At 47.3% G+C, this 13,173-nt stretch overlaps 2 protein-coding genes across 4 annotated transcripts in view; one reads left to right on the top strand and one right to left on the bottom strand.

Moving 5' to 3' along the window:
* The window catches only part of LOC104273144 (zona pellucida sperm-binding protein 4-like), a 4,956-nt gene extending 4,473 nt beyond the window's left edge, over window positions 1-483 (bottom strand). The window contains exons 1-2 of the mRNA XM_009868371.1: window positions 324-483; window positions 196-272 (exon numbers count right to left, since the gene is read on the bottom strand). Coding sequence (XP_009866673.1) covers window positions 196-272; window positions 324-483 — 237 coding nt within the window. The remainder of the gene's footprint in view (window positions 1-195; window positions 273-323) is intronic.
* Window positions 484-6,326: 5,843 nt separating this feature from the next.
* LOC104273142 (cytochrome P450 2C9-like) lies at window positions 6,327-11,916 on the top strand. 3 transcript variants are annotated; one of them, XM_009868367.1, is made up of 9 exons: window positions 6,327-6,524; window positions 6,858-7,020; window positions 7,515-7,664; window positions 8,001-8,161; window positions 8,559-8,735; window positions 9,257-9,398; window positions 9,825-10,012; window positions 10,554-10,695; window positions 11,328-11,916. In XM_009868367.1, exons 1-9 carry the CDS (start codon window positions 6,345-6,347, stop codon window positions 11,507-11,509), a joined length of 1,485 nt encoding a protein of 494 aa, XP_009866669.1. In that variant the 5' UTR covers window positions 6,327-6,344; the 3' UTR covers window positions 11,510-11,916. The 3 variants fall into 3 exon arrangements, with proteins under 3 accessions (XP_009866669.1, XP_009866670.1, XP_009866671.1); XM_009868368.1 differs by having other exon boundaries at window positions 6,345-6,524; window positions 8,001-8,170; window positions 8,568-8,735; window positions 11,328-11,509; XM_009868369.1 differs by lacking the exon at window positions 6,858-7,020 and having other exon boundaries at window positions 6,345-6,526; window positions 7,507-7,664; window positions 11,328-11,509.
* The last annotated feature ends 1,257 nt before the right edge of the window (window positions 11,917-13,173 follow it).

Genomic DNA, 13,173 nt, shown 5'->3' with positions numbered 1-13,173 from the left:
AGGAGAGAGTAGCAGGGACTTCAGCACCCCACATTGAAGATGGGGTCCACTACAAAGCTATCTTTCTGCAGGAAGAAAGGTCCTAGCCAGCATTGGAGTCTGGAGGGAATGCAGTAGCCAAGACCCTCTAGATCCACACAGAGCACTTCATCAAAACCCTTGACTTCTAGGTCACATAAACAGCTCCCTGGTTACACAAGGTGCACTGAAGCTGTTAAGAGAACACTTCACATCAAAATCCACTTTCTTCCCATTCCAGGCATACCTCTGCACTGTGAAAAGATAAAGCAGTAAGAAAGCCTCTTGATACCAGGCTTACTTACCCCAAGTAGTCAGCACAAAAGAATCATTCCCTTCCCAGCCAGGAGGTAAGGTGAGATGCAGGCTTTCTTGGCCACAGGCCAGCAGGGTGTGATCAGAAAAACCACTACTCTGAGCACCCAGAACAAAAGCAAGTAAACCAAGAAAACTCCAGAAGAGCATAGCTCCAAATGCAGTCCTAGACTGCCCTGCAATTCTCATCCTGATCTCTTGCTAAGGACCATGAAGCAGGTGCTCTTAGCCTAGTCCTTTTAAATTGTTGATCCAGCTGGGAATAGAAATTCTGAAGTGTTGAGGTGGACCCAGCCCTGCAGTTTAATGCCTTTCATTGCCCTCACCTGGGTCTGAACTCATCACAGCCTGCTTGCACCCTTTGAAGAAAACCACAGGGCAAGAGCTGAACTTATAAGTCTGTATTCATATCACAAAGCTGAGAGAAGCTCATCTGTGCAATTTACTGCAGAGCCCCAGGAGGATCTTCAAACCCTTTATTCTTGTCCTGAGTTCTTCTTACTGCTGGACCATGCAGGAGATCCACTTGCTTTTCCTCATGTACACTACTGCTGCTCTAAATGCTCATTGCATGGCATGAGTGTAAGAAGCTGAGTGACAATGCTTTTTTTTCTCTTTTGGAGATGCCACTACTTCAACTGCCAGACACAGAGTGCTGACATATAAGCACAGAAATAGCCCCCCTCATAAAATCTGTGGAAAACTGTGGAGCTCAGGAAGCTTTGCACACCTAAAAGGAGGTGATCCCCCCTGAAACACTCCTGACTGTGGACTACAGCCTTTATTGCAGCGTGGTTGTGTGGGGATGGCTGCAGGACTGTTCCAGGCCTGGTTATCTGGTGGCAGGATGATATGCTCTGTGAGACCTCCACCTCCAAAAGCTGTCAAGTGGGCCCCTAAGATGGGTTTGAAATACATGTAAGGGGAGCCTCTGTGATCCCAGAGAAAGCTCCACCTGCCTGTAGCTGGAAGTGTCCCATGTAACCACACATCGGGCTACAGTACCCATACTGAGTAAAGGCCTTATTGTACATTTTACCATGCAGATGTTTTTGCATTCTCACAACAGAGGTGTGAATGTCTCTACACTGCTGCAGAGGTGATGCACGTGTGGTTTGTATACACCTTTTGCACCAAACTTTTTGCATGGAAGCACTGCCATAGCCTGTGCTGTCAAATTCTTTTGTAATCATGCTCTTATTCCTTTGGGACTAGATCATCACACACATCCCAGCATGGCGTGTGGGTTAGACAAGTAGGATTTCTATCTTGACCCTTAATAATGCACTTCCATTGGCAGCTTCTGCTCTCAGCAGACCCTCCAGTTCCCAGACATCTGCACAGCACCATGCAGCTTGCTCCTCCAGCCAACCCTAGATCTCATCAACAAGCATGGGCAGTAGCTAAGGCCAAGGGAGGTGTTTCTTCTGCTCTTCCACCTTAGCTCACAGCCAATCTTTCCTCTGCAGCTCTACAGGATGCCATGATCCCAGCTGACCATCACCAGTCACCCTGCACACTGCTCATTTCGCACACCAACCGGGAGGGCTGTTCCACAAAGTACAAGACCTTTTCAGCTGCTCTGCACAGCAGGGACTGAAGCAAATGGATCTCACCAGGCTGCCTGTGTGGCTGCTGTCTGAGCGGTGCTCATGAAATAAATATGCTTGCCCCAGTGCCTGCCTGGGTGTCAGGCAGCCAGAGTGCCCAGGGAAAATATTTGGACTTTGGCAGAGAGGGAGGTTTTGTCTCTGCAGAAGCTGAACATTGTGCCAAGACAGTTCACCTCAAACTCACAGACACTGCGTGAGTGCAGAGTGGTTCATTTGACCACGTTACATGCTGATAACTGGGTAAACAATAAAAAATAAACAAAGTACTTTGGAGCTATAGAGAGATAGTTTTCATTACACTTTAACTCACCAACAGTTTGTTTGTGCTGACAGAAAAAATGTGTACACATGCTTGAACAATAACTATGTGAAGCAACACTGGGCGTGCTGTAGATCCACCAAACAATACCTGTGCTGAGAACAGTTTCAGGTAAGTGCCCTTCCGCAGTCTCTACATACACATTTGACAGCTGCGTTGGATGATGTAGAGATGAGAGGCAAGTCAATTGAGCATGAAATTCATGGAAATTACATGCCTTGTTCAGAAGAAGTTGTGAGGGGCAGCATACTGCAGCCTGGATGAGAGGAAACAGGCAGGTCTCTCTCCCTCACAAATGTTCTCCTCATCCATTCAATGGCTCTCATGCATTACCACGATCCACCTGTAAATGCAAATTTAGCTAGCACCCAAGACCACCACAAAGAGGACACAAGAGGATAGGATGAAGATAGGTGAAGCAAACATCTTTGTAGGCCACTACAGAGCCTGAATCTGATCATAACCCCAGCAAGCTAAATTCTTCCTAGGATGTCCATCAGGAAAATCCTCTCCTTCTTAACAATTTTGAGCCTGGGACACTGGAGCAGACATGGTGGCAGTGTAGGAGTTACCCTGGCTGCAGAAAGCTCTCTAGATACCTGTGGGAAGAAAAGGAGGTGTTAAACACGACCACCAAGAAGCGTCAGGAAGAGAAGTACAAAATGTCCTGTGCATCATGGGGCTGCCTCCAAGGAGATTGCTACATGTCTGGCCTGTACCGTGCATCATGTGGTACAAAGCAGCAGTGAATGGAGGAGTGACTCAGTCCAAACAGTCCTTCAACAGCATTTGCAAACAGCAGGGACATCCACACCAAGCATCCTAGGGATGAGGGGTGCTAGCTGCACAGTGGACAGGAGGGGCATTTTGCAGTGCCACCTTCTGAACTGAGGTCCAGAAAGAGAAGGTGCAGTTGCAAGCTTACAGGAGATTCTACACAACGATGACAGGTTCTCTTCAAGCTTGTGCTTTGTTTTAGAATAAAAGAGGCAAAGCTATGACACTGATAGCCTTTTCTTTGGGTATCCCTAATACATGCCTCCAATGAATTAACACCAAAGTTCATGGGAAGGATGCAGAAGAGGAGATTTCAGCCTGGCCTTCCTGGACATGAATGGAGAGGACAGACCAACTCTGCCTGCTCATAGAGTCTGCAAACAGAAGTGATTACTCAGAAAACCCTTGGACGTACTGTGACATGAAAAAGCCCATGGGTTCCCACCGGGAAAGGTCTGAGTGACTTGTCTTATGGGTTTTCTCCTCTTGTAAATCCCCAGTGTACAGTGTATTTGGAATATCCCCAGTGGTAGGTGTATTTGGAATATAATGATTTTACCCAGATAAAATTGAGAAATTTTGAAAGTATTCTTAGTTCAGGGATTTTGCCCAAAGTATGTCGCAAATGAAGAGGCAGAACTGACAGATGAGCCTTTGTCCCCAGAAAAAGAGAACTTTACAGGGAAGGTCGTGAACCCTGGCAGAAGAGAAACCTCATATAGGAGTGCGAACTCCTATGAACTCTACTTTCACCAGACGGAAGTCTCTAGAACTAGACAAACTCCCATGAACTGCCCTGGCAACATCCGATGCAGGAGTTTAGGCCAGCAGATGGGCAACTAGCCCAAATTTGTCAGCAATTCAGTTTTTACAAAGCTTTTTACTTTTTACAAAAGTATCTAGTACAGGTCGTTAAGAAGTAAAATGAGATTTAAAAAGAGCAGCTAGCAAATTATTGTGCCTATGCAAGAAAATGAGGATGACTTAAGAACTTGTAGGTAAGTGTAGGGGTACAATGGAAGTTTGGCGAGGAGAACTGTAGGATCACCTCAAGTGACTTGCACGTGAGGTGTTGGAAAACACATACATCACACTAGATTACTGCTTGGGCTGGCATGCTTGACAAGCAGCACACCCACGCTTAGATAACAGAGACCTGGGATAGATGTAGAGGCATCTCTCACATTCTTGCCCTGCAAAGCCATCATGTGAGTCCTGGGAACTCAGGCAGAGCAGCAAGTAAAACATAACAAAGCAGTGGGCTAAATACCATGTGGTTTCTAGCAAGGAGACATCTCCTTATGTCTGTGCTGCTGCTTGTCATGCTGCTCCTGTGATCGCTGCCTGTGTGCCTCCGCCCAGATGCTGCTGCAAGGATTCTCCAGATTCCCACGTAGCGAGACTAAATCTACTCTTTGCATTTCAGCTGTGGTCTGTGGTTGTTCCTGCGTCCTGCCTCTTTCAGCCCATACAGTAAGCTACAGAAATTTTTGCAAGGGATGGAGACCTTCACTAACATCTCTGAGCAAAGGGCAAGCTCATATCAACACACTGCTGCACAGCAAACTCAGCACACTCCAGCCAAGCACCGATGCCCCTTAGAATCATAGAATCATTTTGGTTGGAAGACACCTTCAAGATCATCAAGTCCAACCATTATCTAACTCTACCAGGCCCACTTCTAAACCATGTCCCTGAGCACCATATCTAGATGGCTTTTAAACACATCCAAGGATGGCTGTTCAACCACTTCCTTGGGCAGCCTGTTTCAGGCTTTGATAACCCTTTCAGTGTAGAAGTTTTTCCCAAACTTTTCCTTGGTGTAACCTGAAGCCATTTCCTTTTGTCATGTTGGTTGTAACTTGTGAGAAGAGATCAACACCCACTTGTTTACAACCTCCATTAAGGTAGTTGTAGAGTGCAATAAGGTCTTCCCTCAGCCTCCTTTCCTGCAGACTAAACAACACCAAGTCCCTCAGCTGCACCTCGTAAGACTTGTTCTTGAGATCCTTCACCTGCTTTGTTGCCCTTCTCTGGGCATCCACCAAGTCCCATGTCCCCTGTCTTCACAACACCTTCTGCTCTGTTTGCCTGCAGAAATGTCACAGCTCAGGAGAGACAAACGGATGTGGCCAGACTGAGAAAGACGAGCACAGGCAGTGCCACAGTCCTGAGAGTCCTTTCTACCTGCCATTGTTATGGCTATTGGGACCTCGCAGGTTCGTAGCTCATGGACTAATCTTGGGCATAAGCCTCTAGCTCTTTTTGAAGTCCTCACAACACACCAGGCATGCTCTGCAGCCTCTCCGAGCACTTCTGGATCTTCCAGGGGAGCAGTTCCTCATATCAGAATCAGACATCAACAAAACAGGAACTTGAGCATGCCAGCTTCCTCCAGTAGGTTGGGTGGGCCTCTTTGGTCATTGCAATTGCAAGGACTAGTTGCCAGGTTGCACTAATCTATACTCAGCCTCTCACAAGTGCAGCTGTGAGTTGTCTCAGCTTGGGAAGCCATTCCCGAGGGACCTTCTCAAGTTCTTGATTTTTCTCCTCTCTACCTGCTTCTCTCGCTTGCCTCAAGGAGACATCGAAGAGGTCAGAGTCCCAAGGTCTAGTCCCCTTTTCTTATGTCTTCATCTTATCTCTCCCAGCAAGTCCTTTCTTGTCTATTGTGATGTCTGGAGACCCTTCTGCCCTTGTTAGATGGATATTTTATAATTTCCTCTCTTGTGAGGCCAGAGAGCTCTAGGGAGAGAGACTAAGGCAATTGCTGTGCACGAAGGAGAACATAAGTCAGTATGTTCTTTAGCAGTCACATGTGGTACAAAAGCCACTGGTAATGTCAGAAAGACTTTAGGAACAAGTAAGGATGGCTCCCCCCACTGACAGCTTGTACAATCAACACTAAGAATAGAAAATCCAAATGGCACTGAAGAACTTGGAACATGCTCTCATGACAGTGAATTTCCAGGAGTACCTCTAATAGAAGAGGTGCATTCCTAGAGTGACCTCTTTAACAATAAATTTTAGTGACACCAAACAAGTTTTATGAGCACATTATAAACTTTTTAACCTCTGTTGACTTCTGCAGTTATTTGAGATAAGGCGTGTCTTCAATGACCTATTAATCCTTGAGAAGCTGTAGTTTCATAACACAGGGCAGCATAACAAATGATTAACTGATAATATTGACTAACTCAGCCACGTAATCCAAAACCTGCTGCTGAGCTAACATAGCCCTTCAGTACATAAACCTGGGCTTCAGCAGCCAGAGTCATTCTCTCCTGAGCTGCCGAAGCAAAATGGGGCTCTTGACAGCAGCCACTGTTGTCCTCCTGGTTTGCATAGCTTGCCTGCTCTCCATCACAGCATGGAGAAGGAAGTCTGGAAAGGGAAAGATGCCTCCAGGACCATCTCCTCTTCCCATCCTAGGCACCATGATGCAGGTGAAACCAAAGGACTTGGCTAACACCCTCCGTAAGGTAAGGCTACATTCTTGTTCTTTCCTACTTTCTTCTGTGGGAGAGAAACATATGGGACCTGTGATGGGGACAACCTGTGGCCATAGCTTGATGAGTGGCAATCCCAGAGCAGAAAAGTCATGAGGATCTCAGCTGCTCCCTGTCACTGCAGTTGTTGTTGAGGGCTTGATAGGTGGGAACTCCCTCCACAACCACACTTATGAGAAGACCAAATCTTGATGGTGCTGGTCTGTGAGCCCGCACTGCCTGCAGTGGGATGCAGCAGTTCAGGCCACTTTTCAATTCCTCCCCTCTATCTGTTCCATGGCCATTTTCCCTCTTGCATTTTGACAGCTCAGTGAAGAGTATGGACCAGTGTTCACAGTGCACCTGGGCCCTGACCCAGTGGTGGTTCTGCATGGACATGACGTGGTGAAAGAAGCCTTGATTGATCGTGCAGATGAGTTTGCTGCCAGAGGACACATGCCAATAGGGGACAGGGCTAACAATGGATTAGGTATGTTTGCTGACTGAGCTCCTTCTGAGAAGGGAAGGGCTGAGGGTTCTTTTAGTAGATTAGAGCTGGAACATGCCATGCGAGGGAAGACTGTGGGGAGCAGGTGGGCCTCACCTGGAGAATGGAAGGCAGAAGGGGCAGTAATTTCTGGTTTCCGCCACCCAAAACGGATAGCAGAGAAATTGAGCTAGATTGATCACAGCCATGGGCAGTGAAAGGGCAAGTGGCAAGAGCCATCAGCTGCAGCAAGGGAAATTATGTGTGGATATGAGTGATTAACTGTTCACAAGGAGGTTGGGTATGTGGCGGAGAAGGTGAAAAGCAGGCAGTTGGACTACAGGACCTCCTGAGATTGCTTCCAAACCACAGTATTCTATAACACTACCATGTAAGTGCGCTCCTAAGGACAGGATTCACTGTCACCACGAGCCTCTGTTCAACTCACATGCAGCAAGCCCAAGCCAGATCTTCCCTCCTCCCTTCTTCCTCTGCAGGGATTATCTTTAGCAACAACAAGGAATGGTTAGAAGTCCGGCGGTTTGCTCTCACCACTCTGCGCAACTTTGGAATGGGGAAGAGGAGCATTGAACAGAGGATTCAGGAGGAAAGTGAGCACTTGCTGGAAGAGATCAACAAAACAAATGGTATGGTCCATTTTTAAGATAGCTTATGTTAAAAAAAAAAAAAAAGACTGCATTAAGGGACCCCACGTCTTCAACACAGAATTGAAATTCCTGTGTGTTTGTTCCATGCACCAGCTACTCCTCATTACAAAGCAGTAAATAATTCTCTGATCGTGTACTGGTATTTCTGGAGAACCACTCTGTGTCAGAGACTGTGATTTGGTACTTCCACTACCAACCAGAGCTCAGTTACCCACAGTAGCTATAAATAGTCATGGTTTGGGGTTTTTTGGGTGTGGTGTTTTGGGGTTTTTTTTGGTATTTTTTTTATGGTTTGTAACTTCTTTGATATAACAGGAGCACCTTTTGACCCAACCTTCATGCTAAGCTCTGCTGTATCCAACATCATATGCTCCATCATCTTTGGGAAACGATATGATTACCAAGACAAGAAGTTCCTGGCCCTGCTGGCCAACATGAACAGCATTGCTAAGATGATGAACTCCCACTGGGGACAGGTACATTCAGTAGCCATTTCACTGTGGCAATGTTTTCCCAGGGGAACAGGAGACCTCCCTCCCGACGAATTCCCATTTCAGTCTTCTAACTAGGACCCACCTCATAAATGCTCTGCTACACAGGAGGGAATTCATTCAAGACTAAGAAGCACCCTCATCAATGAAGTTGGCTTTGCCAGCCAAGTGCAGCTTCCCCCTAGTCCTGAACACTCTTCTTCTCCATCTCTAAGGTTCCTACTACTACCAAGCAAGCCCCTGCTGCCCTGTCAGACTACCTGGCCTTATAGCCTTTCTGCTTGGCCCAGTTGAGAGGATTTTGGCCTTTTTAGGGTTTTTGCTAATATCACAGGATGAGGCAATGGGCATGCTAAGGACCTTTGTGTTTCTTTCCTTTCAGCTCTACCAGATGTTTTCAAAGATCATGGATTACTTGCCTGGCCCACACAACAAGATATTCACAGAATTTGATGTGCTAAAAGCCTTTGTGTCAGAGGAGGTGAAAATACACCAAGCCTCCCTAGATCCCAGCTCCCCTCAGGATTTCATCGACTGCTTCCTCAGCAAGATGCAGGAGGTAAGGAGACAGCATACAGCCCCAGCTCATCCCCAAACACACCTACCCTGAGATGCTTCCCTCTCCTAAGTAACATAGACATTGGGATCACCCCTTTCTAGGCAGCTAGGCTGTGCAGTGGGAAGACACCAATAACACCCCAGATATCACCTGTGCTAGAGCTTATAACTCTGAGTCTGCACACTTACCAGCCACTGCTTGCAGCTTCTTGGACAGCAAGACTTTCATCTGCTCTCACTGAAACACAGGGACATTTGCAGTCTGGTCTTACAGTTTTTCCACTGGAAAGCTGTTGGCACAGCAAGGGCAAACAGGCAGCTACGTACCATTCAGCCCACAGTGTGAAAGTTGCTCTGGGGCTGAGCTTGCTGCACAAAGATAGCCTTACAATGCCCCCAAAAGGCTGTTGCACCTTAGCAGAGAAATGCAACAGCTCTAGGTGAAAAGGAAGGACTGGGATGACACAAGAAAGGGCGACTTTTCTCAGCTCAACCAGAGAAACAGCACAGCTTTTTCCCTAGGAGAAAGAGAATCCCAATTCCAGTTTCCACATGGAGAACCTGATAACCAGTGCCTTCGACTTGTTCATTGCTGGAACTGAGACAACTAGCACCACTGTTAGATATGGGCTTCTGCTTCTTCTGAAACACCCAAAGATACAAGGTACTAGCCTGTGACACCTCTGTGTGTCTAACACCACATGCTTCTCTCAATCTCTCTCCCTCTCTCTCCCAATCGTTTTCTCTCCCAATCCACCCTCCCCTCCCCAGTTTATACAAATGGGAAAAGTCCTTGCACTGTCATTCCCCAGGGTGGCCGTTACAGATCCCTCAGTTTTGCTGGCATCATCATCAGTTGCATTCGCCTCACAAACAGAAACTTAACTGGGTCCACATCTTTATCTCCCAGTATTCCCATTTAGCCAGGTCATTAGGAAGACAATCTTTGCATGGGCTGCAGTGGAGCTGTGTTCTAGTCAACACCAAAATCAACATAAATGTTCTTGCCATCTATCTGTACTATGTGATTTGCGGACAGCTTAGAGCAAACTTTATTTACCTGTTTTATGGTTTGTGTCTCTCATGACAGAGAAAGTTCAAGAAGAGATTGACCGGGTAATAGGACGATCACGAAGACCTTGTGTCGCTGACCGGACACAGATGCCCTACACAGATGCGGTGGTTCATGAAATCCAGCGCTTCATCGCCCTCGTCCCCCTGGCTCTCCCTCACACTGTGATCAAAGACACCAACTTCAGAGAGTACATCATTCCTAAGGTTAGTGGGCAAACTCCCTGAATTTCAACAGCAAGGTGACAGCACGTTTGCTCTTAGGCTTGAAATCCCTTGTTGCTGCTCCATAGGCCAAGACTGGGACAGCAGCTCTGCCCAACACCTTTGCTCACATGCTTTGCAGCTTTACATACCTGGGAAAAGCAGTAGGTTCACAAAAAAACTTAGCAGCAACTCCTCAGACAAAAGGCAGCGAGGCCATGGAACTGTTCACCACCATGCATCTACAAGTTCATTATTGTGAAACATTAAGAAAGAGGAAGAATTGGATGCAGTGTCCCCACATGACCAGAGCAAGGTGAAGATAAATGGTTTGAAAATGATAGAGAGCATTCAGGAAGAGCAACCAACAATTGTCCCTGCTGTAACATCTAGCAAGGTCTCCCTAAAGCTGCCTTCCCAAATGAAGGGTCCCCAAAGGGAAACCAAAAGCATTAGTAGGACTGTGCTGGAAAGCTCAGCCTTAACTTGGCAAGCAGTGATCTAACTTGCCTCCCCCTCTTGTTCTGCTCTTCCCTTACCCCAGGGCACCACAATCTTTCCCGTTATCAGTTCTGTCTTATATGACAAAAAAGAGTTTCCAAACCCAAATGAGTTCAACCCTGAACATTTCTTGAAGGAGAATGGCACCTTTAGGAAGAGCGACTTGTTCATGCCCTTCTCAGCAGGTAAAGAACAGGCTTTCTCTCTCTTCCTCTCCCTGTCAGCCTCCTCTTCTGGGGACCACGCTGTATTTCCCTATAACACACTCTCCCTCTTCCCAGCATGGTTCCACTGGTGCTTCCTTGGGGCTCTCTGGATAACTCCTTGCTGCTCCCTTCCCCAGCTGCATCTGGGTGGCTTCTCAAACCTCCTACTAGGAGTTGCCAACATAATGATGTGACTGGGACCCACTTCCTAAAACATTCATTGCTTTCCTACGCAACCAAGTCATCCTTAACCAATCTGTCTTTCTGTAGTAGTTCCACTCTTCCCCAGCACTTCTTAAGTGCCTCTGGGCTACATGTAACAACTCACCCATCAATAGCCTGAACCCTCGACTTTTTCACACATGCTTTATGTCACCTTCCTCTCTCTTGCTTCCTGTGATGCTTAAAAACTCCTGTTCCTGTTTTTCCTTCATACACTCAACCAAATTCCCAAGGGTTTTTCTTCAACAAACTCTTGCCAACATCCATAGTAATCCCAACAGTCTGTAGCTGCATCCAGTAGATAAAGCTGTGCAACACATCTGCTTTGTACAAACTCTGGTCTACTCAGCAACACCTACTGAGTTCTGTTTGCTATTTTTCACTTCCAGGGAAGCGAATATGCCCTGGAGAGGGCCTGGCACGTATGGAGATATTCTTACTGGTTGCCACCATCTTGCAGAACTTTACCTTGAAGTCTGTTGTTGACCCCCAGGAACTCGATATAACCCCAACACTGAGTGGGACAACCAACATACCTCGTGCCTACCAGCTCTGTGCTCTGCCCCGCTGAAAAGCACAAAACCTCTCTTACACACTGTCCTGAGCCTGGCTACTCCTTTGCACCTCCCTTAGTAAAAGCAATGTCAGAAGCATTGGCTCACCTTTTCAAGGTCACCAGGAAGGCAGCCGAAGTACAGGTATATGCACAGAGCAGAAACCTTAAAGGCCTCCCACCATTGCTTCACCACATCACAGGGAGGTCCTGGATGACATTGCAGTCTGTTGCACTGACACTCTGACCATGGGCTCACTGAGGATAGCGGCTGCATCAAACAGCTGATTTTCCTCACAAACACAGCTCCCTGGGCTGCCCATGACCTGCTTCTCCCACAGCACAAGAGCAGAATGTTTTGCAGATGGATAGTGCTGCACATGTGTACATTAATGATGTCATAAATAAAAATCAGTTTATGAGGATTTGAGCTGTTATTTTCTTTGCGCTGGGGCAATGCTCACATCTGCCGCTCCACTGCAGAGTAGGTCTGCAGCACTTGTGGCCAGTGTCCTGTGGGAAGGGCTGTCCCCTCCTGGGGCAAGTGTCTTTCCTTCTTTGGCCACTGGGCCCACAGGTGCTGCCTGCAAGGAGCCCAACAAGTTGGGATGCAAGTTGCAGCACAACATCAGTCAGGAAGGCTCACAGTGTGGGAGGGAAATGTGGTCATGCAGCATCAGGGCTATCAGTGTCTCTATCTGCTCTTCTTGGATCTGACAATCCTGCTGCCCACAGCCAGATGAAGGATAGTTGCAGCATCCCTCCCAGAGGAGACTACTCTCACCCCAGTTCAGAGGCTGAAGCTTTGTCTGCCTTCACCCCTTCAAGAGGACATCTGGCTGCTCCTGGGAGCTCCTCTTATTTCTCAGGCACTCTACGGCCCAGCCTCTCCACAAGCTAGAAGCACCTTTCCTACGGCTCCTCCTTGTCCTCCTCCCAACATCTCCCCCACGCCTTCTGCTCTCCCAGAGGCATTTGCCAACACAACGCTGCCTGTCACTGTGGCCACTTGGCACTCTCACATGAATCAAGATAGGGCTGCCAAGGAGATTTTTTCTCTGCAAGGTGTCATCTACCTGAATCACACTCCCATCCCACCTCCTAGCTGGAATGCCAAGGCACAGAGGAGTGAACAGCGTGAGTGAGAGGCCATGTGGGTAAAGAGCAGCTCAGAATGAAGATGAGCTGCCATCACAGGGCCTAAGTTCTGCAGCTGTAGCTGCATTCTCCTTCCTGTTTTCTTGGGCATATCACTTTGTCTCACTTATGGTCTGGATTCTTGCCAAAGGAGAGGAAGAGTGCATCCTTGTCTTTGCACGCTGTTGCAAGAAGCTCAGGCACCTAAGTGATGGCAATTCCCACCAACTCTCTGGCTGCTCTTTTCTACCATAAGTATCACTGCAAGGATTTAAATGTTGCTTACTAAAATGAATTAACTTAAATTTAGGAGGACAGTAAAACCATCTTTCCCAGAGAGATTGGGTACTCCAGGGGAATCTCATTTTGCTTCTGCATCTCATGGGTATAATTGCAAACAACTAATTTCCCCATCCACAGTCTCTTTGTCCTGTCCTCTGTAGAATTTCGTGTATGCACAAAGACGAAATTCTCTTGTTCATACACTGCCACTTTGTGACCCCTGCTGCCCAGGAAAGTGATTGTCTGTTAGTTCTGGTCCCAGT

This window comes from Apaloderma vittatum, unplaced genomic scaffold (assembly GCF_000703405.1).
Source record: "Apaloderma vittatum isolate BGI_N311 unplaced genomic scaffold, ASM70340v1 scaffold16514, whole genome shotgun sequence".
Classification (NCBI taxonomy): Eukaryota; Metazoa; Chordata; class Aves; order Trogoniformes; family Trogonidae; genus Apaloderma; species Apaloderma vittatum.
This window is presented reverse-complemented; position numbering and strand designations above follow the sequence as displayed.

Bases quoted from the DNA above. Each gene is read 5' to 3' on its own strand.
- LOC104273142 (XM_009868367.1), top strand. From the start codon at position 6,345: ATGGGGCTCTTGACAGCAGCCACTGTTGTCCTCCTGGTTTGCATAGCT. The intron at 8,162-8,558 runs GTACATTCAGTA...CTTTCCTTTCAG, and splicing joins TGAACTCCCACTGGGGACAG to CTCTACCAGATGTTTTCAAA. The intron at 10,013-10,553 runs GTTAGTGGGCAA...CCCTTACCCCAG, and splicing joins GAGAGTACATCATTCCTAAG to GGCACCACAATCTTTCCCGT.